At 38.2% G+C, this 27,663-nt stretch overlaps 1 protein-coding gene across 1 annotated transcript; it reads right to left on the bottom strand.

The window, feature by feature from the left end:
* Positions 1-3,072: 3,072 nt before the first annotated feature.
* On the bottom strand, positions 3,073-26,867 carry LOC131235150 (5'-3' exoribonuclease 3-like). The gene is made up of 24 exons (XM_058232287.1): positions 26,561-26,867; positions 24,424-24,529; positions 22,306-22,385; positions 22,004-22,156; positions 21,144-21,263; positions 18,459-18,521; positions 17,237-17,389; positions 16,199-16,369; positions 15,112-15,189; positions 14,644-14,754; positions 13,024-13,089; positions 12,848-12,928; positions 12,620-12,685; positions 12,211-12,306; positions 10,091-10,161; positions 9,870-9,998; positions 9,720-9,796; positions 8,976-9,004; positions 8,775-8,849; positions 8,518-8,675; positions 8,290-8,394; positions 7,952-8,027; positions 3,870-3,943; positions 3,073-3,776 (listed from the first exon to the last, which is right to left on the bottom strand). Exons 1-24 carry the CDS (start codon positions 26,750-26,752, stop codon positions 3,263-3,265), a joined length of 2,844 nt encoding a protein of 947 aa, XP_058088270.1. The 5' UTR covers positions 26,753-26,867; the 3' UTR covers positions 3,073-3,262.
* Between the last annotated feature and the right edge of the window lie 796 nt (positions 26,868-27,663).

Below are 27,663 nucleotides of genomic sequence, written 5' to 3' on the forward strand. Positions count from 1 at the left end.
CCATGTTCTCTGCGAACGGTTGGCCTTGTTTGAGCAAAGGGAGTCTAACTACCATTTCACCCTGGCGATGGTGGTAGCATTGGAGACAGCTTCTTTTAAGGTTTCTAGCCCTCCAAATCTCCCAAATTATGAGGTTGGGCACCAACTTTCTATACTCCATGTTGTTGTTTCCATCCAACACTACTAGCCACCATTGTTTAAGCCTAGCTTCAATCGAATGGGCCAGAAGGGCCGGGATCCCAAATGAGTCACCGAAAAATTTCCAAACCTTAGAGGCGAGCACTTCGTGGAGGAAGAGGTGGTCTAGATCTTCAATGTTAGGGCAGCGGCCAGGCTCTTCAACACAGCAAACGCACATGGAGGCCAACTTCACACCTTCATATTGGATACGCTCATCCACAACGACAGCCCCATGAAGCAATCTCCAGAGGAAAGTGGCTATCTTAGGGGAAAGCTTGCCTTGCCAAACTCCATTAGCCCAGCTCCTCCTCTGAGCACCAGATCTACAAAGATCCCACGCAGATTTTATTAAGAAACAGCCGGACGGATCCTGCAGCCAGAAACAACGGTCCTGATCGCTTTGACCAACCAAATCATAGAATCCTTTGTGATGATCGTCCATATAATGTTTAAGTGCCAAATGGATACATGAATTGAAAAGATCCAATACAATCAAATTAATGCATCATCTAGGATTAACATTGAATCCATGATTAATTAGGATATATGGAGGTTGTTTTACAAGTTTTTCCTTTTATGGATAGTATGTTATGTAACAGTGATTCACGTGTTTGAATGGTTTGACAGTGCTGATTTGATAGTTTAAATTGAAGGTTGCCTGTTTGTACAATTATAAAGACATGATCATGCTCGATCTTTTTATTTATTTTTTCATGATAAAAAATTACATAATATTCACTTTTATTGGAAAATTTATCTTCTATAGCCTATTAGATGGCCTGAATTACTTGAGGCGCATGGAACGTCTACATTGCATGTGTGATGCCCACATATAGTCCATTGTGTTTTTAAGGGCTGCACATATCCAAGCACGCTAGATTGTATGTGGGGTCCAAGGGATTGTAGTTATGGCCCACACAATCATGAGATCTAGACTATTTAAGGCAGTGGCTCACTTTTTTTTTCATCATCATCGAGGATCCATTGGACTGATATATAATTAATTGGGAGTGTCCAGCGCGTTGTAGAGTAAACCTGATGTGGTCGTCCTAACTATATAGCATGCGAATCGCTAGAAAATTGGACCATATTGATTAACCAACATTGATCAGGCCATATCTGACTAATCATATCAGGGTTTGACCTAAAATCAGTTAGTGTGGACAACTCGACTGCTTTATGAGATGGATTAGTTGCATTTGATGATATACGTCTAGATCTGAATCGGATTCTACAAGAATTATTTATATTATTTTCAGTGAATCTCATTCGTTTGAGACCAGATTAGGCTGAACTTGAATACTAGCCCAATAAAGTATGCCGAAGACATTTAATGGCTCAGATCAACCAAGGGTCGAATCTAGGAGATCTGATAAAACAGTTCATAGATGTCGCACTGCGACATCCAAGCTGCACATTATTTCCAAGTTTGTTTTGGAGATGATATTTGTGCTTAGAATTCTCTGATATGTGTAACACAGTTAATGAACGGACAGGATCTTTCACAGAGTGAGTGGTCAGGCTTGTGCTCTGGGCTTTGCAAAATCATCACAGGCTGGTCCCATGTCTATTTGTTCTGGCACTTGGGTGAGGCTCAAGCCAAGGTTTTACTTTAGGGCCGGACTTGCATTGATCTTGGCTCGGACCAACACAGCCTATGGACAGCCAACTATTCACACATATGACATCTTCAAGATTTTGAAAATCTTGTCATTTTTAAATTTCTCACAATTTTATCATGGAATTATTTTATTTTTAACGTAAAAACATTTAAAAGTTAAAATAAATTAATTTATAAATATATGTTTGTATTTTATATTTACATTAAAATTAATAATTATTTTTTTAATTTTTTATTTTCAGTGAGATTTATCCAATAATATCTTGAGAAAAACGTTAAAATATGGAATTCTCTTGAGAAAATGCCAATAAGGAGATTTGGCACTGCGGTTAGGAACTACACACTGATTTGTTTGTGATACAAACCTATTTTAGGGTTACAGTTGTTCCATCTGGGAGATTTTGGTGCATGGGTCGTCTACATTGGGGGCCCATCATACCAATGGTTTGGATCACTTGACCAAGGGCTCCACTTGTAGAAAGTCCCAATCTAACCGTACAAACATTTGGCCTGAGGAAGGTATGATTCATCTTTTGCTAAATGGGTCGCACCCAAAAGGCCGCATGGTTCACGTGTAATAGATCCTAGCTGTTTTCCAGGTGGGCCCCACTAGAAATCCATTATCCAACTAGTTCACTAATCAGGTCGGCCTACTCAACTAGAAATGTACTGCTAAAAGTACTAGTAACCGTCCACATTCAACAAACATGTGCAGTCCAACTGATCGTGGTTCAGGTCTGACTTGAAAGTTAGGATATTCACTGAATGGGTGGGCCACCTGATGGACGTCCTAGATCTCCCATACATGCACCCAATTGTCACATCTCATGCAACTTTAAATAGAGCAATGGATTTTTATAGGATAGGGTGCCAACCACCTGACCAGTAAAAATGTAATGGACAATTAAAATGAAAATTAGTTAATGGTCCGAATAACGGCCCAGATTGACCCATTCTAGTAAGGGTGCTTGAGATACACCATAAAAAAACGGAATCATAATCACCTAGCAACAGTTTTCATTACTTTCCCTCCAAAAATAAAAATAACAATAAAAGATAAGGGCGCATTTGGTTGAACCAAATATCATGATATTTCATGAAATAGGGTGCAACCAAACACATCCTTAAACCAAAAAACAAAAAAAAAAAAAAAAAAAAAAAAACCAAAACAAAACAAAACAAAAAACACTGACAGGATCCCCAGAGTAAATGTTTTAACTACCAATGATCACCCAAAACAGAGCCAGAGTAAATGTTTTAACTACCAATGATCACCCAAAACAGAGCCACGAAGGGCGTGTTTGGTTGTACCAAATATCAATATATTTCGTGATTTATCAGTCTTTATCAATCCAATTTAGTGCAAATTTTCATATTTCATGAAATAGGGTGCCAAACACACCCTCAAAACAAAATGCAAAACACCCTATCCAAGGTCCCCATAGAAAATAACTGTCATAACTACCATCTTCGGCTTGAAGAAGATGGCTCAGAACAGCCTCTTCCTCGACCCCGATAAGTTGGTGATGCCGGAAGCTGAGAAGTGGATCTCCAGTTATCACTCCTGTCGGCCCTCGAGCCATTTCCTGATTCGTTGAAACCACCATTTCTAACCTGAATTCCTCTAATGGGCACCGAAGTCTGACTGAAACTCTGTTCTTCAAAAGACCCATTTCCTCTGCCTCGGACTTGACCATGCAAATCAATGTCAGGTGGAGTATCCTGCTGCCGGCTTCCACTCCTGTGGGTGCACATAGCATTTCTAGGTTGCCCAAAACCACCATTTCTCTCTTCAATTCCCCCAGAAGTCTCTGAACTCCAACCGAAATTCGAATTTTCCAAAGACCCTATACCTCTCCTGTCATCCCTACCTGACCCTGCCACTTTCCATGTCTCTCGATCCGATGATGGGTCAGATGAACTGGGTTTTCCAATGTTTACTGTTTCCATCACATACCTTTGCTGATTTTGCAATCTGCAAAGTTTTCAAACAAGTTAAAACTGATATAACTGAATTTCCAATTTCACTATTTCTTGCAAAAGCATCATTTTGAGAAAGAAAATTCACCTATTTTTCCTCGATTGACCACCATTATATTCATGCCAAAGTGTTCTTTGTTTTATATCTGCTTCAGTGATTGTCTGGACCAGACAATTTTAGTCCAGTGAAATTTATACAGATGAATTAGATATGAGCAAAATGAAACTACATTAGATAAGAATCCCAAAATTGAGTAAAAATATGGTAATTACAGGCTATGTGGGGACCTCTGTGATGTGCAAGTACTATTGGACTGTTGGAGCAATAAAATTATGAAAGAAAAAGAAGAAAATTTGAGAAAAGAAGAAGAAATACTGGTGTCCGCGCAATGGAGAGCCATTGCACGGCGCGCAACAGAAGAAGTTAAAATATCTGACAAAGATCCATTGCGCGGAGCGCGGTGTGTATTTTGCACTCGTGCAATGAGGGATAGTTGCACGGAAATGGGGTTTCGCACGTGTGATTGCCTATAAATACCCCTTCCCCCTCTTTATTTGGTTCGATCACAAATTCCAGAGCTCAAGAAGGACTAGCAGAAATCCAAGATTCTTCCCAGGTATTCTGCGAGGAGAAAGAAGAAGGAAGAGGTGCCTGGAGACATCTATTGCGCTGTGCGCAATGAAGAACCATAAGTCCATTGTGCGACGCGCAACAGATCTGTTGTGCTTGCGCGCGCAATAAAGTTCCAAATCAATTCAAAGCTTCTTTCAAACGGCAATTTCTTGATAGTTCTTTCAGAAAGTTGATCAGTCCAAGGATTTTTGGATTAAAGAAAAGACGCAGGACTTCTGAAGAATTACTGAATCTGCACAATGATTCTTTCGTTAAGAGGAGTGCATTCGAAGCCAGAATGCTGCCGAAATTGATATTTGAATTATAACATTTCATTATAATTGTACATTCTATTTCTACCTTGGAATCAAGGGAAAAAATGAGGATGTAAACGAACTTCTGAATCAATAAAAAATTTAATGATGATAGTTCTTTACTTTTCGTTTGTTATTATTGAATAAATTCTCCAATCGAGATACCTTCGTTTCTTGTAGAAAAACTGACCCATTCATTAGATGCACCCCCAAATGTTATCCAGTTCCCAAAATATAGCTTGATCCATTACTCAGGTGGGTACCAGAGAAGAATGGGGGAGATTGGGAAGGGGGATGCCCACCACAGAAACTTCCAAATAGAATTTGGGGTCTGCTGTGGTGGTGTATACATCATACAACCAATTAATTAGGTATATGAATATGATGTCTTATTCTGCAATTTAGACTACATATATTGAGAAATGTGAAGGCAACCATCAAGAAAGATGTGCTTTATGAATATGATGTACCAATAAAGCTTAGAGGTTATTGTGATACAGGCGGACACCCATCCACACATTCAACTTCAGGTTTCTATTTCAGCCTTGGTTTGGAAAGCATGTCATGGTGAAGCAAGAAGCAAACTACTGTTGCATTTTCTGCCATAAAGGCTGAATATCGATTCGCGATGCTAGCTACATGTGCAAGTGTGTGATTGATGTAACTATTGAGAGACTTTGGAGAAAAAGACAACTATCACATTCTTACAAGAATGACAATGTTAACTCGATCATGCTGGAATTAAATCTGATGTTTCATGGCCATACGAAGGACGTGGTGGTCCTTACCACTTTATTCATTACTTACCACTTTATTCATTAAAAGGTCATGAGCAAAGAGGTGAGTTGATGTATAGTCTCTATAATTGGCCAAGTGCAGAATATATTCATCAAAGAACTCAGTGCAGATAAGTTTGATGTCTTCAAAAGAAGTTTGGGAATTATATATGCAACTCGAACTTAACAATGAGTGGGAATGTTGAGAATCCTTGCTAAGTCCTAATTTTATTTGGTTACTTAGTTATTAACCATACTTTAGTTGAGTCAAATTAAGAAAGTGGTTAAGAAGTTTCCTTCTTAGAGTTGTGGTTTCAGTTGGATTGAGAAATGAGAGCCATCTTACATATAAAGGCCTATCATAGTACATATACAATAGGATGTTATAAAGCTCTCTCTCTCTCTCTCTCTCTCTCTCTCTCTCTCTCTCTCTCTCTCTCTCTCTCTCTCTCTCTCTCTCTCTCTCTCTCTTATCTACACCCTCCCCTCCTATCTTTTTCTATATTCTCCATTGATGCCAAGACCCTTCTCTTCATAGGGTTGCCTGTGTGATTTTCTACATGGTAAACCTCAATGCACTTTGTTCTCTCAAGGAACTCCTAGTAACATCTCTCTCACAAGACCCACTACCTAAGAAAGTTTCAGATCCATCCAAATAATCATTTCTACTTTAAGTTTCAACCGATGTTCTCATTTTCATAAGAAAAGGAATGTATGTCGGATAAATGCTTATGAGAGATAATGTTAGGGAGGCAGCTTGGCTAGCTGAATTGCGGCATTGGGAAATCACACAAATTTAGACAAGACTGAATCCACCATGACCTTAAGTCTAAGTATTAGTCAAAGCTAGTGCATGATCAAGTTGATCTACTCCAGGCATGATGGTGTTCCAGACAAGAGACTACATGCATCCTCCAATGAAAGTCCTCAACCAAGCCTAAAAAACAAGAACCTGCATTCGGTGAAGAAAATGTCTATGAGAGAATGTTAGGTAGACAGCTTGGCTAGCTGAATTGTGGCATGGGGAAATCAAACACAGATTTGGACAAGATTGAGTCCCACCATGACCTCATGTCTAAGGATTAGTCAAAGCTAGAGCATTATCAAGTCGATCTGATCCAGGCACGATAGATGTCCCAGACCAAAGACAACATGCAATCCTCCAATGAAAGTCCTCAACCAAGCCTAAAACAAAGAACCTGAATTCAGTGAACACTTACACTCGTAAGTATGGTAGAGCCAAGGCATATCTAATCCGATGGAGGAGACCTTCCATCCCAACTCATCGTTGGTTCCTTCATACAGGATGACTAATGAACCTTTCATAGATTGTCCAAATCAGCTACTATGGTAAAGGAATTTAAGGTACCATGAAACACAACTCTCCCTTGGCTACTGGTTGTTGTCCAAACTCATCCTCCCCTAGGACAACTAGAGGAATCCCTCACTATAACCCACAAAATAATAGATAGATTAGGTTTCCCACATATTTAATTATCACAAACAAGGTGGACACCAAATAAATGTGGCTATCAAGGTACATGATCAAGACAATCACTTCTCGCTTTCTGGGGCACAAAAAACTAACATCTTCGCCTCTAAGGCCAAAGAGTACAGCTCTACTCCTTGTAGTAGTGACACAAGGATCCGAAAACCTTTGGAAGGAGAAGTGATCTTGTGTTTTTCCTTCCTCATTTCTCCTAGAAGGACAATGTAAGACCCTCATAAGATTTTGATGACACTATCAAGGAGATCAAGTTCCTTTCCATCTCAATTCCACGATCAAGCATCGAAGACGAAGGATATTGCTTGAAAGCCACTATGCCACATTCCCCTCCGTCTTCTTCTTCATAATCTAACTTCTCATTTTCTTTTCTTATTTTTCTTCTGTTTTTTGTGACCTTTTGGGGTCGATGAACCATTCGACGAAATTCCGACTAGGGATTTCATTCTCCTTGAGCAGAGACCGCAATATGGCAAGTGGAGTAGGGTGTTTGCCAGGATTTTGGTGAAAAGACCTCATCTGAGTCAAATTTCCAAAAATCAAGAGAATCATTACTTTTGATTTTTGGGCCATAAACAAGGATTTTAGCCTCTACTTGAACCATACACAAAAAAGGGCTACATTGACACTAGATTGAAAAAACTAGCTCTACCCTCTAGGTGGGGCTTTGTCCCTAAACTGACACATGGTTAAAAAGAAAATGATCAGCAGTCCACATTCAAAGGCCGATATCAGAAGATTTAGATTTTTGTATCATTCTTTGGCTTCAACCCATTTATAATGTGCAAATGAATAAGCTGAACTAGACTGATATGTGTGCATCCCAAACTTACACTGCAGGAATCATCACCAATTAAGAATCGAGAATATTCTATCTAATAAGAAGTTTATGATAAAATATAACGAAGAACAAAACAAGTAGAAAATGACTTTTAGACAACTTATAGCGAAACATAAGAATACCTTTTCAGGCATTGTAACATTTTTAGGTAGCTCAGGAATATGATTATCAAACAGTGGGTTCTCGAACAGTGCACATCTGCATCAAAGTAAATATTCTATCAAAAAAATAATAATAATAAACAAAAGAAAAAAAATTCCTTAGATATTATTTCCCAGCACAAGGCAGCCCAATGTCAATGCACACACAGAGCTGAGTGACAATCTAGCATCTATTTCCAAATGCATGGGATTTCAAATGCCATTTAGAAATGTGTTTGGCTTCCGGCATATCGCCTTGGATGGTGGGAGATGTGTGCACCAATTCATATGTGCACTCAAGCTGACAGAAGGAAACTTACAGAACATCATTCTTCATACTGTATTCCATCCCCTTCACAAGAGAGCTGCTATCATCCATGCATGATTGCTCATCGCATCTCATAAGAAAACCATTCAAGCCACCGCTACAAGGAAACATCAATGTAATGTAAGTAACACGTTCAATATGCAATAAGTGGGTGTATGCCTTAGAAAAGAAAATTCATGCTTGGCATGCAAACATAATGTACACAATGCTGGCAAGAAACCTTTTCTCACTGTCAATGATCATTTTGTTTACGATCTGCTCATGCCCTGATTCACGCACACATCGACAACAAAGAGGAGAAACTTGCAATCCTAAATCATGACTGGCCCGAACAAAAATCATTTCATGTGCCACAGTATTCCTTCGAACTTCTTCATCCTACAATGGTTGGAGAAGATAAAACACAATGTCAATATCAAGTACTGACCAAAGGTTCGTGTAGGGTAATTCCAACTTCTGAATTGCCATTAGTCATACTTTTAGTTTGTTTTCTAGTTTCTCAATCTCTGGAAGAAGGCGTTTTACATCAATAAATTTCAGCAGTGACATAACCTGTAAGAAGTAAATTTCATGAAGATTCTTAAAGTCCAAACGTTTATGATTGATACTCACGCGAGTGAATTAATAACTTTAAAGATTGCATTCATAAACATGTGACTTCAGTCAAATGCAACGTACCCGCGCTCCATCCGTGTCAACTTCGAAATCTGATCCATGCAAGATATTCAAGATGTTAATTACTCTAGGTGTACGGCATGTACAATGCACGTGGAGTGAGGAGAGGATAGAAAAAGAGAAGGGGGAGATATTCAGAGAGGAAGGAGAGAGGCAGAGGAAAGGTACGGTAATGGGATTGTCCATAACACGCTTTATCGTAGCATGTAAAACACCCGATCTCTGTGGGGCCCACCATGAGTGTAAAATTGTGCCTAAAACCTCCTTGTTCACGCATTGTGGTGTGCTTGAGTTTTCTTCTGATCTCTGTATCTTCACTTCTTCCTGGTGATTCACACCTGATGAAGGGGTTCGATGAAAGATAAACACCATGATGGCCGCATGCACAAACCTATGGTTGGCATTCCCACTGTTACCTGTGTTGAGGCCCAGCTGAGCTATAAATGTCTGATTTTTTGCGGCAGGGCCTAGAATCTAGGAAAGCACCTGATGGACAGAGCGGATTTTGCATAGGCAACATGGTGGGCCCACATAGCTTTAATGTTATACGCGGTGCAATGCGTGCCATTCTTTTGTACGGTAAAATCTCAATTGTTCCCTCCCAAACAGCTACATTTTTATGACAAATTTAGCCTCACTCAACCAATGTTGTGAAGATTAAATGTGAGAATAAAATTGTCAACGGTATTGGTGTTATATATAGTAGAGATACCTAGTAAACTTCAGTGAGTTTTTTAAAGGGCTTACCAGTGGGGTAAAAATCTATGATATTTGATTCCGAACAAGTCATTAGAGACCTGTATGCTTCTGGAACTGCATGGGCACTGCACCAGAAGATGTTTAGTCATGTCTAATGAAACACAGAAGAATAGAAGAATCCCATAAATGGATGCTTACCATCTTGGTGAAAGGATGGCCATAAGCTGAGCTAACGGTTTTAATGGAGTTCCCAGCTGAAAGTTTATCTGTGATCCATCAAGGCCCTTGAAATCGGAAGCAAATGGACCAAAATGATGATTGTAAGACCTGAAAGCCCAATATCCAACTTCTTTAAACTGGATAACATATGAGAAATCTGATCAATGTCTAGGAGAGCTCCACTCAACAACCTATCTTACCAGCTCCATGAGCACACTCCTTCAAAATAACAGTGTAGTACCCAACATAGGCCTTCCACATATTTTTGAACCTATAAATTAAAACAGAAAATTAAAGCAATGAAATCAGACAATGTTAATCTAGGACTACCACCAACATCCAGCAAGCTGATATAGCATTGGGATGGAATAACTATATTAGCTACATAGCAGCAACAAGGACAATGTTTCAATGATAAATTCTAATCAACCATAAAATTCTCCTAAATTGAGAAGAAACAGATCACAATCAGTAACACCTTTTTATTGAAATTGGAGGTTTTAGATGGGTAAAAAAAGTATAGACTATAGAGTACTTTATAAAACACGTTCGGTTATATCTAGCTTTCGTAAGCTAGGAGGTTGGTTGGCCCACATGGCAGATGGTCAGGAAGTTGGGGTTGCCGGTCAGTAGGTCAAATGCTAAATAACAACCCAGCATAGTTCCCTAACTGGACTCAAACTCGGCCAAGTCAGCTCGACTCGGCTAGATTTCAAGCCAAGTTGCTGGGAAACTCGAATTGCACTCTGAGACTCTTTGAGTCAACTCGACATGAATTGGTGTGACTCAAACCGAGCCTCTCGGTTCCTGAGTGGACATTTCATTGAAAACAAAGAAAGCAGGTAAGTGTTTCATACACCCAACCTTACCTAAGGAAAGCAATGCCCTTTACCGATGAGGCATCCATGCTGTTGGCACTTTGAGTTATGTCCTATTTTACTTACAATAAATTCAGCTATTTTAAATATCTATTTACGTTCCCAATATTTTCAATTTAGGATAACTAAATATTGAAATGATTCGGGTCAAGTCTTTGAGTCAACCCAACGCAGAAGAACTTCGAGCTGAGTTTAGAGGTTTTTGAACTATGGTTGGAGGCCACAAACAGCTTGTGAAATTAGTTTCCCACTCAAAAACAAGGAGTTTGCTTCATCATAATATGACTGCTAGATGGGATAATTGTCGAGATGCATATATTTGAACAAGAGTCATTTCTGTACTACAAACATAATATTTTTATTGATGTGACCATTTTTGCCTGTTATTTATGAAATAAAACCCAACAGGTGTCTATTATTCTCAAGCCCCGAAGTTCTCTTCATCCTATTATGTTGTTCAACGCAGTTTCAAAGCATGAAAGCGTGAGTGTTTTTTTTTTTTTTTTCATAAGCTTTGATTCAACTTGGACGTATTATAAGCATTTGGATAAGGAGTAAAGAGTAATTTGTTTATCTATCTGTATATCAACATGATATAGGGCATAGGGACATTAGCAATATCCCCAATGCTTTTAAATGATTCTTTGAATCATTGGCGGGGACGTCAGCAATGATCCCAATGGTATTTAATGACTCATGGAATGGCCAAACAAGACTTCAAAAGGTTGAATCTATAGTTGCACAAAGTGTGAAGTCAAGCTGCAATAGATTGAGGTGCTGGAGCAAGGAAGCACCTGTTTCAAAATGTTAGTAAATATAAAAAACTACGAAGCAAAAAGCGCGAGTACGAGTCTGAAGCACAAATTGTAGTGGGTGTGTGATGAGTCAACGTACAGGATCGATGGATCAAGTAAAATCAGGTAGTATTTGGATTGAAAATTACAATCCATACACCCACCCAAATTCAAGACAAGTAGCTCCCAAGCATCTTGCTGCATGAAATAAAATTTTAATCAAATTCAAGCCAAAAGTTCTTTACAACTAATGAAAATAGTGATGCCAATCATCCATCATTCAAAGCACCATATGAATAAGTTGCAGTACAAAAATGTTGGACCTACATATACAATACATTGGGACAGCCCCACGGAAGTGCACGCAAAACCTATTTGTATTGGTCAATGAGAATTGTTCTCTGTTGGGTCAGCACACAGTAAGTGATCACCATTTGATTGAGAAATCAAGCCAATTACAGCAGGAGGTTGGCAAAAGAAGCAGAACAGAACAACATTATTTCGAATTCTAACGTGAATGCATCAAAAGGAACACCAATGCATAGGACAGAAATGAATGGAACTTCTAACTACTAAAAAATCACGGTGAATGTACAGTTACAATAATTCAAGGTACCAACGTCCAAATATCAAGGCAGCTTAACATACGATTTCTTCCCGTTTGCTTTCAATTTCATCAGGCTTTTCTACAGAAAATTTCTCCTTATAATATTGAGCTTTCCAACCTTCAGAACCATGATTGACCTGTAGCAAAGACATATACAAACCCATGATCCATTAAGAGAAACAGAAGACGGTTCTAGCTTTCATGAATTAAAAATCTCATATTACAACCAATACACCACATTGAAAGGGGGCCTAGTTGAACAGTTAGAATCAGCCAATGTAAGAAATTTATGTGATCCAAACCATCCATCATTCCAAAAGGTCAGCCCCACATATACAGTATATTGGGATGGGCTGACCTAAGACAATTAAGTAATGCAATTTTCCTGACATCAGGCATTGTATGATTCTTCATATGCATGCAACCCACCTGAAACCAAACGAAACTAACCTTATCTGATTTCTGTTGATGCAATTCCTTTAACTTTTGTATGAATTCCTTGGTATTGTTATAAAACTAGAAGACAGAAAAAAGAATCATGTGAATACAATTAATAAGTTAGAACACATCTCTAAAACAATATCTACAGCCAGACTGATAACTGTTTCACAATGATGTGCCAGTCGATATACAATGGAGGAACCAAAACTTGTAAGATCAAGACAGAGACGGACATACATCAGTTATTGAACATCTGAAACTTGAAAGACCATTAAACTCCACTGAACGGGCATTTGGTTGGTGTTTTGAGTCTTCTTCCTGTATGAGAATGTATTGCAACATTATTTTTGTGACACCATAAATGAAAGGGAATGGTCTAATAGCATGGCGGGTGAAGGATATCCAATCCTCACCACATTATCCAAATCTTCTTCACCCATGGCTTCAAGTCTCTCACGCAGGATCCGATCGAACTTACGCTGCAACACCCAAAAGAGAAACAAAAGTATGGATGACCCAAACTGTTCAAGAAAAAGTCTTTTAGCAAGAACAGTGTTATGTGGTACTGTAACTATAGAAGTTCTACAAGAAACTATAAGAAGATTCGGAAGTAAATGACAGATGGTAATTTTTCTTTTTTTCTTTTTTTAAAATCCATCTTTTGAGCTTTACAATGTGGGTTGAAGTGATGCCTTCATGTCCAAAAGTCTGGGCAGACCCAATTCCACATAGAGTTCAAGCATTCACAAGGACTGCAACTGCAAATAAAATTTTCACCCTACATGTACCAAAAAAATGGCCTGGTTCTCCTAATATGTGTTTTCGATGTCAAATTGCAATTTCGGCATTGCACTGTTGCCCGAGATATTTGGGACCACTACTTTGAGCTTGTTGGTATGAGGTGGACGTTAAATATGTTTATTAAAGATGAGATCAGAGGGTGAAGGGTGCAATCACAATAAATGGAGTGTTTTGTGAATAATGACTCCCTTGGCTATCCTATTACGACTGTTGAAGGAGAGAAATAGTAGGACATTTGGTCAAAGAAACTTGCCTGTGGGACTGATTAAATGGCAAAATTACCTTGATGGTTACAAATTGAGATCTATTTAATCTTCAGGGTAATGAACTATATGGAGATTTTAACAAAGTGGAAACCCAGTTTTAAAGATGAAGGTAAAAATCAAAATTTTTGAAAAGAAAATTGCCTAATTCTACTGAATTTGTTCTACCAGATCAAACTATCATTATAGGTTAGACGGCAATAGATCACCACTCGTTCTGCTACAGTTGGAATCCAATAAATTGTGGACCCAATTACTTAAAAATGCAATGTGTCATTTCCCAAAAAGATTGACATTGTATTATTTCTATCAGTCACAGTTCTAAACCTCAGCCTCGGCGAGATTTCAAGCCAAGTGCGCACGAAAATCAGTTGCAGGCATTACTTGGCCTCAACCCTCTCTGAATAGACTGAATCAACTCAATGAGTACGTTGCCTTAACTCTCCGTAACTTGTTGAGTCTACTTGATGACTCCATTGACTTGAAGCAAGTTAGTTGCTTGATAAGAGATCCACCACCCCACCCCCCCAAGCCCTTTTTTTTTTTTACGAAATGTAAAATGCAGGTTTTAAACTCTCGACAAGACCTCTAGTAGAGGCAGCACCATCTCTCACTAACAAGAACTGCAATAAATATGCATCTTTTTCCATTATTTTTATATTTTAGCTATACACACAACATTAATTTAATTTTAAAAAATCAAGTTGAGTCAATTAAAGACTCATCCTAGTCTTCAAGTCAACCTGACCAGGATAAACATACATCGAGTCAAGTAAAGTTTTTGAAATATGCTATCAGTAATGAAAAATTTAAACACATGAATTAGTGCCAGAACACAATACTCCAAGTGCCAACAAAATAGATGAATTGGATAACACAAGGCATCAAAACAGGAGTGCCAAACATGAATCAGCAAAACTAAAATGCAAAAACACACATCATGCAAAAAGATCTGCATATATGGTATACCTTCTGTATCTCTGATCTTTTCTTGAAAATTTTATCTTCATAAGAACCAACAGCAAGGATAAGCTGTTCAAGTCTTTTAAAATTTATATAGGCAGCATTCTCATCTTGCAACTGACCATGAACAGAAGTAATATCAATCAGTATTTTCAACTACTTGAAATCAATTGTCTACAGTCCATTAACATTCCATGCCAGAGCACGGAATGGGTGAAAATGTAAAAGTATGTCCATTCAAACAGTGCCACCAAGTATCATAAAACAGGATTGGAAAGTGCAGAAACCAAATGCAGCATTGAGTGTATGGAAAAAGTCCATCAAACCGGTGTGAAATAGAAAGTGGGCTCACTACAGCAAATGGCCAAATTGACCGGATAGGATATTTCAGCAACTGCCCTACTGCTCAATGCAAATATAGTAATTATCATGCACGCCTCATAACTACAAAGCAGATACAGATCAGTATTTTACTCGGCATGTATCGATGAGATATCCACCCATGCTTTTGAACTCCTGTTTGTAAACAGCCATTAGCAAATCCATAGCGCCCTAAACAATTCAACACAGCATCCCATTAAATATTCATGAAAAAGGTAAAGAAGAGGAGAAAGTTGAAAATTTCAACATTTGACCTAAGTCTGCTGCTTGCCATTTTTCTACATTTCTACCATGAAATAATAATTTCAAAGGTTTGCTCGACTACATTCCAATGTATTGCAATGTGATATGTCGAGACTTTAGTCGTTGAATATAGATCGTCTTCTAACAGTCAAAACTGTTTATACGATGATTCCCAACTCGTATGGTGGACAGAAAATAAATAAAATATCTTGAACTGGATTATTTCAACCAATTGAAATTTGGCTCTTTTTCTTTCCAAATGGACAGTTACCATAACCTTTTGTGTAATCAAGGGGTTGAAACTATATTGATCTTATAAATTTTTGGGCATCCCCATCTGATGGAGCCCTATCACATAAACGATCTGGAGTAATTGAAAGAACCCCAATTGCATAAAGTCCCAAAATATCATATTGCAATACATCGGGCTGTATTCGAGCAAACCTCATAATTTCATTCATTTTTAACCTCATAAGCAATGTTGAGCGCATTTATTCAATACACAGTGCAGCTGATCTAGAGATCCCCACCTGATAAATCATGCCTTCTTTCTATCAATTGGATTATTTTTGCTTCCTCTTAACAGTTAATGTACTTCATACATGCCTGGCCCACTTGATGGAGGTATTGACTAGAATTTTTAAAGAAGCAATCTAAGCAGTGGAGTTCGCTTGAAGAGTAGCTCAGCTATATTACACACATCTGGCTCATTTCCACGTGCACCAAGTGTATTTACAAACTGCAATTGATAACTTGTATGTGCACTCGAGCAATTGCAGTTGGCATTTCGTGAAAGGCTTTACACCCAACCTAATCCCCAAGGAACTTCTATACAAGCCCTTGTATGAGAACTTGGTATATTAATAATAGACGTTCCAAATTCTTCTTCAAAATGCATTAGTACCAAAAAAATGTAACTACAGGCTTATATACATACCTCATGAGTTCCCAACAAAGCAAGCTCAGGCAAAAAATCATTTCCCAAGAAGAATGACAGGAATATGAAATCGTCTATGATTCGCTCGAAGTTTATCAAGAAATCTTTGGGAGGTTCAGCAATTGTCATGTCGAGTTCCAAATATTCTCGTAATGTCCAAATATTCAAGAACTGCCAAAATGTAAAAAAAAAAACATGTCAATAAAGAACAATACTAAAGAGTTCACACTCGCATTTGGAATTAGATGAATTTAGGGTTATAAAGATCCTGATTCTATACTCATAGTGGGCCATGGTGATCCAACTTGTTATCTAATTGGCCGGCAGTGTAGGGATGTAGCAAAAAAAATCCCCAATTGGAGCATCCAATACCTTTGGCTTTTGGTGTTTTTCCCACTAAGGGCGTGTTTGGATTGGGACAAAACAAAGAGAAAGGAAAAGAAAAGTGTAATGATTTTCTAGTGATGGATTCACAAGGATCCCATGGGACTATTGATACATGGATTCCATTTTTGACAATCTTGTTCAGATGGCAAGTGGAAATCTCATTTTTGTGAGACAATGCTCACCCCATATCTTGAGTTGGGAAAATTTAATATTAAAAAAATGTAGCAATTTGCTATGCTAGTGGTACCATTTTGCTATCAAAACATTGTGAAATGTCCCATCATGGGAAAAGTGCTTCCTTTCCTCTTCTTTTCTTCTGTTTTCCCTTAATCCAAACATGCCTAGATGCCGATAGTCGATGTACACATTTTTCTTCTATTTGTATTAGGTCAAAGTTCAAAATGTCACAAACTTCCAATCTAGGAGACATTTAGGGAAATACCCATACATTTGAGGCCCACAATACCGAAAATCACAGGGTTTGGGTGCCTCATCAAATGATACACATCACATATGATTTTTTTTTTTTTTTTTTGGAAAGTTATAGGAAGAATGAAGCAATGGTATTGAGAGATAGAGAGATAGATAGATAGACAGATACATAGAGAGAGAGAGAGAGAGAGAGAGAGAGAGAGAGAGAGAGAGACCGACCCGATACGGTGTCTTAGCTAACGAAGCATTGTCTTTGGACTGACGAAAATTAATAAACCACTCTCTTGATCTTATAGAATATACATTCTTCTTTGGAAGAGATGTTTCTGGGGACAATATTAAGCTTGCTTCCTGCTCCCTGGCAGCTGCATCCTGTTGTATCAATAGTAAAAAACAATAAACACTCACTTCTTAATAAATGGGTTCGCAATAATTCATCTCTAGGAATCCATACCTAAAATATCTTTGCGACATGGGCTTCCATAATTTCATGCTCTTGTTGATTTTTCCAGATATTTTTACTTCTTTCTAATTTCAAATTTTTTTTTGAATGATTTCAGCAACTTGTCCAATACAAGATAAGTCGTATCGGCATCAGCAATACAACTCATTCATGTACCTTAGCAAGCTGCACTCTGAAACTTAGACCTTGAATTATCAATGAGGGTGTGTCCATATTGGCAGATCAAAATCCAGTCCATAAGGGAATTGGATTTGGCACTATCAGATTTCAAAACTGGTACATTATACGAATTGGCATATCAATATCCAGTTCGATTGGGATATCCCATGGGGTCCTGTCAGGTCTAATTTCAAGCACGAATTAGGATATAAAACAGCTTTCGATTCGGAAAGGTTAAGGGCTAGAAACGAATTACAATCCCATGCCAAAAGATTTCCTATGTATAATTTAAATAATAAATATAATTAAATAAAGGGAAAAACTAAAAAAATGTATATCTGATTACCCGATAGGTAGCCAAGTCGTTGACCTGATCCCGATCAGATTTACGGTCGGATCAGATTCTGGGGGCCTAAATCCGACCCAATTAGTAAATATGATTAGATTGGGTCAGACAGTTCGGGTACACATGCTTCCGCTTTCACATCCTCAGATTAGCAGATGTCTAAACAGACCTTTAACAAAGAAACCAAGCATTGAGTTATATCAGAAGGTTGTCATTATGGTTAGTGGTTTGTCAAACCAATTTCCCTAAGCCATTAGTTCACATCACTTGCCTACTTGGTCCTCTTAACAAATAGCAAAAATTTCCGACATTATGTGAAGCCTTTGCTTGCTTAAAGAAGAAAAAAGGACATGCAACCCGCCAAACTTTAATGTAAACTAGTGACAAAAAATTTGGTTACTCAAGACATTGCTTACAAACTAGTTTTCACTTCAACATAAGCAAGTTTCTAAAAGAGTAAACACTAAACTCACCTCCCTCAATATAGAGAAATGAACTTCATGTGTGGCTAAAGCCAAAATTATAAGATCTGCGTCCTGCAAGCCAGAAAATTCAGAACTTTAGTGAAGAGAGTGATTGCAATTGAAACTAATAACCCATCAAATAATGAGGCGCTCTCTAGTGGTAACAGTACCACCGAAAGCTTACGGTGGTAACAGGCAAATGTGTGGTCCAGTGAAGAGCCTGAGTGTCTGAAGGACTTCAGCCTCATTAGCAACCCTTACAAGATTATTGATAAAATCATAGCGTAGAGGCTCCGTAAGGTGCTTCCAAAGGTTATTTTGACTTTCCAAAGTGCTTTCATATCCGGGAGGCAAATTCTAGATAATGCTTTGGTAGCTCATGAGTGTATTGACTCATGCCATCGGGCTGGTGTAGAAGGCAATGCTTCCGAGCTTGATTTGGAGAAAGCTTATGATCATGTTGACTAAAAATTTCCTGATCAAAATTTTCTACATTTGGGTTTTAGGTATCGATGGAGAAAAGGGATCCATGCTTGTGTCTAATCTACAAAATTCTCCATCCTCATTAATGGTTTCCCCTTTGGCTTCTTTAGAGCTTCGAGTGGCCTTCAACAGGGAGACCCCCTTTCCCCTTTCTTTTTCGTCATTGTTCCGGAGGCTGTCAACAAAATGCTGAGCAAAGGGCAGTTGGTGGGTCTTTTTTGGAACTTCAAAGTGGAAAATGTAGAGAGTAGGATTTCTCATCTCTAGTTCGTTGATGACACCCTTGTTCTTTGCGAGGCTATTGAGTCTATGGTCAACAATCTGCGTAAATTTGTGAGATGTTTTTTTTAGGTTGTTTTAGGGTTAAAAGTCAATATTTCTAAAAGTGAAATCCTTGGGATCCACTTCTTTCCAGTCGAGGTGTCTGTCTTGGCTGATGTGCTTAGATGTAGGGCTGTGTCCTTCCCATCTTCTTACCTTGGTCCGCCTCTTGTGTATCAACAACCACCCTTACACCTCTAGGATAAGGTCATTGAGTGTATGGAGAGGAAACTCTCTTCATGGAAAAGCAAAAAACCTAACATTAGGAGGAAGGATAACGCTAATCAAAGCTACCCTTTCTAATCTCCCTTTTTATTTTATGTCATTATTTAAATGCCCAAAATATGTCCTGGGTAGGATAGACAGACTGAGAGGGGATTTTATCTGGCAAGGTGCTTTAGCCAAGGGTAAATTCCATTTACTTGATTAACAGGAGGTTTGTAGGCCTTATTGTGAAGAAGGTGCAAAGATTTAGAAGCCTGGAAGACGTCAACGATGCCCTTTTAGGAAAGTTGATTTGGAGGTTTGATCTTATTAGGATAGCCTCTAGAGGTCCATTATTGATAGCAACTATGGTGTGTCTGATTTAGGCTAGGGGTTCAAGCCAGCCTCTCTTTATAGAGCATCTTCCACGTGGAAGGCGATCACCCAACTGGCTGGGAGAGTGGTTGAGGGGGTTGGTTTTTCCATCGGGGAAGGTACAAGAATTCGGTTATGTATTGATATCTGGTTGGGTGAGGTCCCTTTAAGATCGATGTTCCCTAACTTGGCAGCCCTTTCCCTTGACCTAGATATCTCCATTGCTCCTTTTGTCTTTGGTTTGGTTTTGATGGGGTTTGGGTTCCTCTGTGTAGACGAAATTTTTTTGATATTGAGATGGACGTGTTGATGGGCCTTCTTTAGTTTCTTCATGGTGTCTCTTCGTCTCTGGGTTGTCTAGATACTTTGGTTTGGCGGAAAGATAAATCTGGTTGATTCTCTATCAAGTCACTTTTTTACCATATTTCTAGAGTTCTTCTTCGGTTTGTTGTTCTCAAACTAGGCATTTATGGTTTTATGGTGCCCCCCTAAGGTTGTGGCTTTCGATTGGCTTGTTGGGAGGAACAGAGTCCTCATGGTTGATAATCTTAAAAAATGAACAATTGTGCTTCCTAATATTTGCTTGCTCTACATGAATGGCACGGAATCCATGGATCGTCTTTCATCTTTCATTCTTTTGCAAAGGAAGTGTGGGTTCACGTTTTGGAGGTCTTCAAAATTTCTTGAGTTATGCCAAGTTTGATTGAGCAGTTGTTCTCTTTTTGGCATGAAGGTATCCTAGGGTCTTCTCTTAAGAAGAAATGGAGATTGGCCCTACTTGCTGATCTTTGGTCTATTTGGGATGAAAGGAATAATCTTTGTTTTAGGAACAAAGTGGTTCCATTTTAGGGGTTTCAATAAAAAAAAAAAAAAAAACTCGTATCTTAAGGAGTGGCTCCTTAAGTGGTTGGGGCAGTGTTTGTGTTGGTTGGGTGTGTGTATTCTTTGCCTTCATGTATTTTCAATTTTATTTTATTTTTTTTAAAAAAAAAAACCTTGTATCTTAAGGAGTGGCTCCTTAAGTGGTTGGGGCAGTGTTTGTGTTGGTTGGGTGTGTGTATTTCCTCCTTAAGTGATGTGTTCACAAAATCTAACCCGGCATAAGATGCTTCACCTCAAAAACATCCAAAGCCTAGAAATCATACCAATGCAAAACATAGATGGGCCACAACACAGGGAACACATTAAGAGATAAAAATGCCCACTATTGATAGGGGACACATAGTGTTGTGAGCTTATGATGGTACCGGAGCCACTCGAGAGCGCCCCTCAAATTTGTAGCTCATTCAAGTAGCACTAAATCAGTCATACCAAGCCATACACACAGTGACGAGTATTCGGATTGTATCCATCACGATTCCGTTGTAGCCGTATGAATGACATAATCTTATGCTCTCCCTCACCAGGAACATTTGCATCAGACAATAAAACCTAAGGAAAAAAACAATTTGAAGAAAAAATAAATAAATAAGACATAATGGGCATATGGAGATATTTGAAGGCGAACAATGAAGGTCCAATTTGGAAATCCTACTCTCGCCACATCTAAATGACTATTTAACATCCAGGTTGTTCAATGCATTCATCATGCATAAATGGGATGGAAAGACGGATCATCAGGCCGGCCACAAGTATGAGAAAAAAATGCATGATGTGGCCCGCCTGATGACCTAAATGGCCAGATTTCCAAGCTAAGGAGCAAACACGACGTGGTCCATTGGAAGAACTGCATAGACCTCACAGAGTAGACACATTACTAGAAGAACCTTAGGGCCCATTTGGATGCAATTGCGCAAAAAAAGGGGTTTCCAAAAAAGGGGTTTCAAGCCTGCTTTTGCCATCAACTTGACAAAAATTAATTGGATTAAGTTTTGTCAAGTCGGCATTTTAGCACCTATTCTGTCGAGTGGGATGATGAAACAGGGGTTTGCAAAGTGCATCACACCAAAAAGCCTGGTTTGGCTCAAAAGGGGTTTTATGCCTCCAATACCCCTTTTGATGGTTCATCCAAATGGGCCCTTAGTAGGGCTCATTCGAACAATCTCTTACCAACAAAGTGTCCCGATTATTTCAAAATTCAAGGCTTTAACAGTTATTAGTGAAGCAAATTACAGTTCCTAATACTATCTATGTAATTAAAAAATAATTTCCAATGTAATTCTTCGTTAAACCTTGATGTCTTTCCAACCCGGGTCATTGTTTAGTCTCGAACGAATGTAGCATTTAAGCGCCTTCGACACTCTATCCATGAATTCAGTTCCTGGTGCAATAAAAATAGATTCCAAAACCTCGCACGGAATTTTTGGAAGATCCTCCTCAGCTTCCTAAACAACAAGAAAACTAATTCAAGATTAAGAACACATGCAAAGAAAAAATTCAGTAACACCTTTTGATCATTTTCCTTATTGGCTTGTGTAAGGAAAAATAACATCAAATGAGTGTAGCTTTTCTGGGGAACTCAAGAAAAACGCACCTTAATCATTTCATCTAGTTTTTCAGATAAGAAGCTCCCACATCTTTGCTTCATCATTTTGGCTATTGTTGCTACTCCGTCTAGAAGTAAATTTAAGCAGTAAACCATTATAACATGTGCAATGTAAATAAATGAAAGCTGCAAGCGGTTCCTCAAAGAAAAGATGTTATGAAGCATAGAAATAGGATATTGAAAGAAGTAAAGAAGTGTAATGGTGACCATAAGATGATGAGTGTCATTACAGTAACTCTACAATTCCAGAAGCAAATAAACAATCTCTTGTATCAACCAAATAATAAAGGAGAAGATGAATAGGTGCTTCGTTATGAAGAAAAATAAAGAAATTACGAAAAAGGATTTGCTTACTAGTAAGAAATGAACACAACTTGCAAATTTACCACTAATATAGTAAGAAGTCAAGTTTGTTATTTAGGTAGTTAAAAATACAGATTCATCTCAAAGTGCTGCTTTCCTATTTGATTGCAAGTTTTTGTCAATACATAGGTAGTTTACTTGTTACCTCCCATGGAGGAATGCTGATTGCACACAACATCTAGCATGCATTCTTCCACATGTGTACTCATGGGGATGACCAACCAGTCATCCAATGGCCACAACAATTATCAGCCATGCCCAACAGTCAATTTAGCCAGAAAATCCTAACAACTCAATTTGAGGAAGGCACATAGACACCCCACATTTTTTTTGGGCCCTTGTTATAACTAAGGGGATTGGAGCATCCAATCAGTCTGTTTTTGTGAGATGGCCCCTTCATGCCCTGGCCTACGGATGAGCGGTCCTGATCTCCCGAAGGTGCCAGGTGTCCGCATGGGGACTCATGTGCCAAAACATCAGCAAAAAAAGTAGTGTGCACACTTAGCATTCCTCCTTCCAAGTAAGCCTAACCATTAGGACACAATCTTGTTTAGAAGATCATTTCACGCAATCTTGTTTATAAGACCATTTATTTCACAGTTTTTTTTTTTTACACACCCCCACACACTCACACTGTAGTGGGATTTTACCACCTATGGGTACTCGAACCCTTGACCAGGTGTTGAAACTCCAGGGAGTCTACCACTAGAGCAAGAGTCCCATTTATTTGGGAGTTTTCTCCACCATCATATTACACTTTTTTGCAGCCCTATTTAGGCAAAAACCACTTGATTTAGATTGTAAACTTGTCAAATCTTAAAATGGCCCCCATCTATTGCATACATTACTAATTTACAAAGAGTGGAACTTGGCAAGAGATATAGGTAAAAAGACCACGTTGCCCTTAAAATGATGTCCCTCAGAACATGCAAAAAGGACCATTTTGCCTTTGGGGAGATGTCTCTCACCTAAAGCTAAGGTTAAGGTGATGGGCCCTCATTTCCAATGGTTCTAAAAGGCAACCTAGGAGTAGTGACATCATCAACAGCCAACTCATCAATATCTCTTCTTTGGCAGCAAAATAACCCCTTGTTGTATTGCTAAATTTACTAAAATAACCTTAGATGTTAACCAACTCGTAATACCATAGCCCCATCTATATATGCTAGCAAGATAAGAACCCTAACCATGGTTTTAAATACCAGCCAAAATGTATCGTATAGGCCGATACGTAGTGTATTGGTCGTGACAAATGTGATAAATTGATACTTACCATGTACAAAAGAAAAATCAGTTGAAAATTATTTACTTAATCCTAACATAAAATATGAATGTCATGTATAAATCCATAGAAGTATTTTTAATTGAAAAAAAAAAAAAAAAAAAAACATAAAAGAATATGATATAAAAATTTATTTTGATATATATTTTTTTTACCTTTGAAAATTTCACACCGATAAACCAATAAAAATCGGTTATATCAGTGATAAAATACACCGAGTCGAGAATCAGTGGTCGCTGATATGGATATGATACACAATAATTTAAACCATGATACTAACAACTCTTCCTCATTTGCAGCATAGAAGCAAACTCCTTACTTTTAGTATAAAACAATTTTCTAAAGCAAACTCTCACATTTCAGTATTGTTTCAAGAATCCTTGGAGAAAACATTATGCATTTACCAACTATAGAGTAAGTGACAACACAAAGCTGGAATAAGAACAATGGGAGCAGCTCACCAATGGACATGTACAATAGCGTCCTTGGTCTCACTATGCGAAAGAGACGATCTATCTCTTCAAAAATGCTATTGAAAACCTCATCAATTGTTTTAGGAGGAGATGACTGCAACAACACAACCAGAAACCAAAACCAGCAACTCAATACACGATTTTCTCTTGTCAAAATTATATATATATATATATATATATATATATATATATATATATGCAAACTTGCATGGCTCTAAGTAACTACACATACATGAAGATTACTAATTCCCTATTAACAGTCCACATTTTTATCCCATTTTAGGTGACAGTTACAACTATTTGTCTTGGAACGTATCTCGCCCATGTGGGCCACACCTTTGATCCTTAATCATAGATGGGTCAAATGATGATTGGTCTAATCTTTGTCATCAATTAATTCGATTGGGCCATGTTGAAAATCAATGGTCTGATTAGACCGGTGATGAAGCTGAATGGTCCAATTTGGACAATAGTTTGATTTGACCAATTCAAAGATGATTATATATATATATATATATATATATATATATATATATATATATATATATAGATAGATAGCCCAATGCTCAGCTGTGCACCAGTCCACACGGTGCGAACTTTGTTGATAACTCATCGTACATGATGTGCCTCCAAACTCTGAACAGTCCAGGTGAAGCAGCACCTCATGAAACCCCCCGGGCCCAATTTTTACTTTGATTCAAAACTTTAGTGGGCCATGAAAAATGAAAACTGTTTCCTCCCTTGATTTGCATTTCTCTTTTCTATGGCCCACCAGAATTTTAGATCATGATGAAAATTTGTCCTTTTGGGTTTCATGGGATTCCACATCACATGGACCGTTCGGATTAGACGCCCATAACACGGGTGCAAAGGTGCGCACGTGCGTAGGTGCGCAGGTGAGCATGCCTATATATATATATATATATATATATATATATATAATCTACCTTCTAATTGGACCGATATTGAAGACAACCAATTTGATTGCGCTGAAATTGGAGATGAATGGTCCAAAGTTGAACAGTCTTATTTGAAAGATACTAATAAACAAATTTATTTGACAAATATCAAAGATGAACAGCCTAATCAACCCAAATTGAAGATCCACAAGTTGGTGGAACGTCATTGAAGATGAATGATCTGATTTGATTGAAATTGGAGATGAATAGTCTGGCTGAGCCAATGTTGAAAATCAAAGACCTGATTGGACCAATTACGAAATCAAATAGTCTGATTTAAATGATCCTGATGAATAACAATATGATTTGACCAATATCATAGATGAATGGCCTTATCGGTCCAAAATTAAAGATCGAAGATATAATTGACCAATATTTAAGATATACAATCTGATTGTGTTGAACTTGGAATATGCATGGTCTGGTTAATCAAATATTGAAGATCAATGATCTAATTGGACCAATGTTAAAGCCGAACCATCAACAGTTAAATTGGATCGATATAAAAGATGAATAATATGATTGGTCTGGAATTAAAAATGGATCATATCATTTGATTGGGCAGACCTGATAGTGAAAATAAATGGTCTAATTGGACCAATGTCGAAGCTGAATCGGAATGTTGACTGTCAATATCATTCCACTCTGACCATTCATCTTTAATTTCACCCCAATTAGACTGTCAATATCATTCCACTCTGACCATTCATCTTTAATTTCACCCCAATTAGACTGTTAATATCATTCCACTCTATCCATTGATCTTCAATGTCATTCAATTGAACCATTCAGCTGCAATATCAGTCTAATCAGACCAACCTTTGATATTTTCCCAATCAAAACATTCGTCTTCAATTTCAACATAATTAGATTGTTAATCGTCAATATTAGTCCAATTGAACCATTGATCTTTAATTTTAGCTAAATCTGACCATGATGTTTGATATCAGTCAAATCAAACTATCGAATCAGACGATCAGCTGCATCATCAGTCCAATTTGGTGTTGATTTTCAATATTAAACCAATCAATGACAAAGACTACACCAACCATTTTGTGGGCACATCTATTTATTTATTATTATGGATCAAAGTGTAAACCCACATGAATTTGGACTATCAATCCGCATACAGATCAAGAAAAAGGAAGGAGAGAGAAATAGAGAACCTGATAATTGCGACGGTAGCAGTTATAGATGATGCAGTTCATCTCGAGATAAAAGTTATCAAATTCTATTCCATTTGGATTGGGCTGAGTGGTATCAACAACACCATCTTCTCCTCCTTTCTCTTCCCATGCTTTCATCAATATCTTTGGATACTTATTTATCAACCACCAGAAGAATGATGGCACTCCCATTCTCTCTCTCTCAGAAAGAATCCAACTAATCAAGTTCTTGCTCCTGACTACTATGATTTCTGTATTTCCTTTGTTAAGAAGGAAAAGCTACAGCAATAGAATCCAACTAACACACTCTCTCAACGAAGTTCTTCCTTGTCTGTAATATTCCTATCCTTCGTAAAGATGATGGATTTCTCTGTTTACTTGGTTTGCTTAGTTGAGAAGGAAAAGCCACAGCAACTAAAGTTTCAATATCTAACAAGAATCCAGTGTGAGTTGAATCACATTCAGTAAATGGTATCAATTCCAAATAACGGATCTGGAACGTCCAATTACTGGAAAATATCTTGAATGATCCCTGGCCCAGAAAATGTAGCTGATCAACTGTTCTTAGCTACTTCTATATCTCAACCATCTTTCACTATCAATAATGCTTCAGCATTTTACAACGGTCACTCTATTAAAACCTCCCTAGGGCCCACCGTTATCTTTTTATTTTTCTGTCCAACCTGTTGATTGGGTCACAAATGGATGAAGGGAAAACACAAATATCAGCTCCATCCAAAACTTTTGTGGGCCCTACTAAGTTTTTAATGGTGGGCGTTCAATCACCACAGTTTCATTTGGTGTAGTACACCTGAGATTTTGAAGTGCTTCAATTTTTTTTTTCTAGTGGCATGAAATGAGCTGGAAAAATGGATGGACAGCGTGGATATAAAATACATGCATCAAGGTGGGCCCCACAGTCACAGATCTACTGACCTCGGTGTTCCCTGATCCACCGACTCTGCGACTTCTTCTTTCCATGAAAAGCGGGAGATTCCACAGCTGCTACTTTATACGGAAGCAGTTGGGTCCTGCTCCCGCCTGGACAGAAACGGTTCAGACAAGGGTTATGTGCGGCGTACCGTGATGTATGGGTTTTATCT

The sequence above is a fragment of the Magnolia sinica genome, chromosome 19 (assembly GCF_029962835.1).
Source record: "Magnolia sinica isolate HGM2019 chromosome 19, MsV1, whole genome shotgun sequence".
Lineage (NCBI taxonomy): Eukaryota > Viridiplantae > Streptophyta > Magnoliopsida > Magnoliales > Magnoliaceae > Magnolia > Magnolia sinica.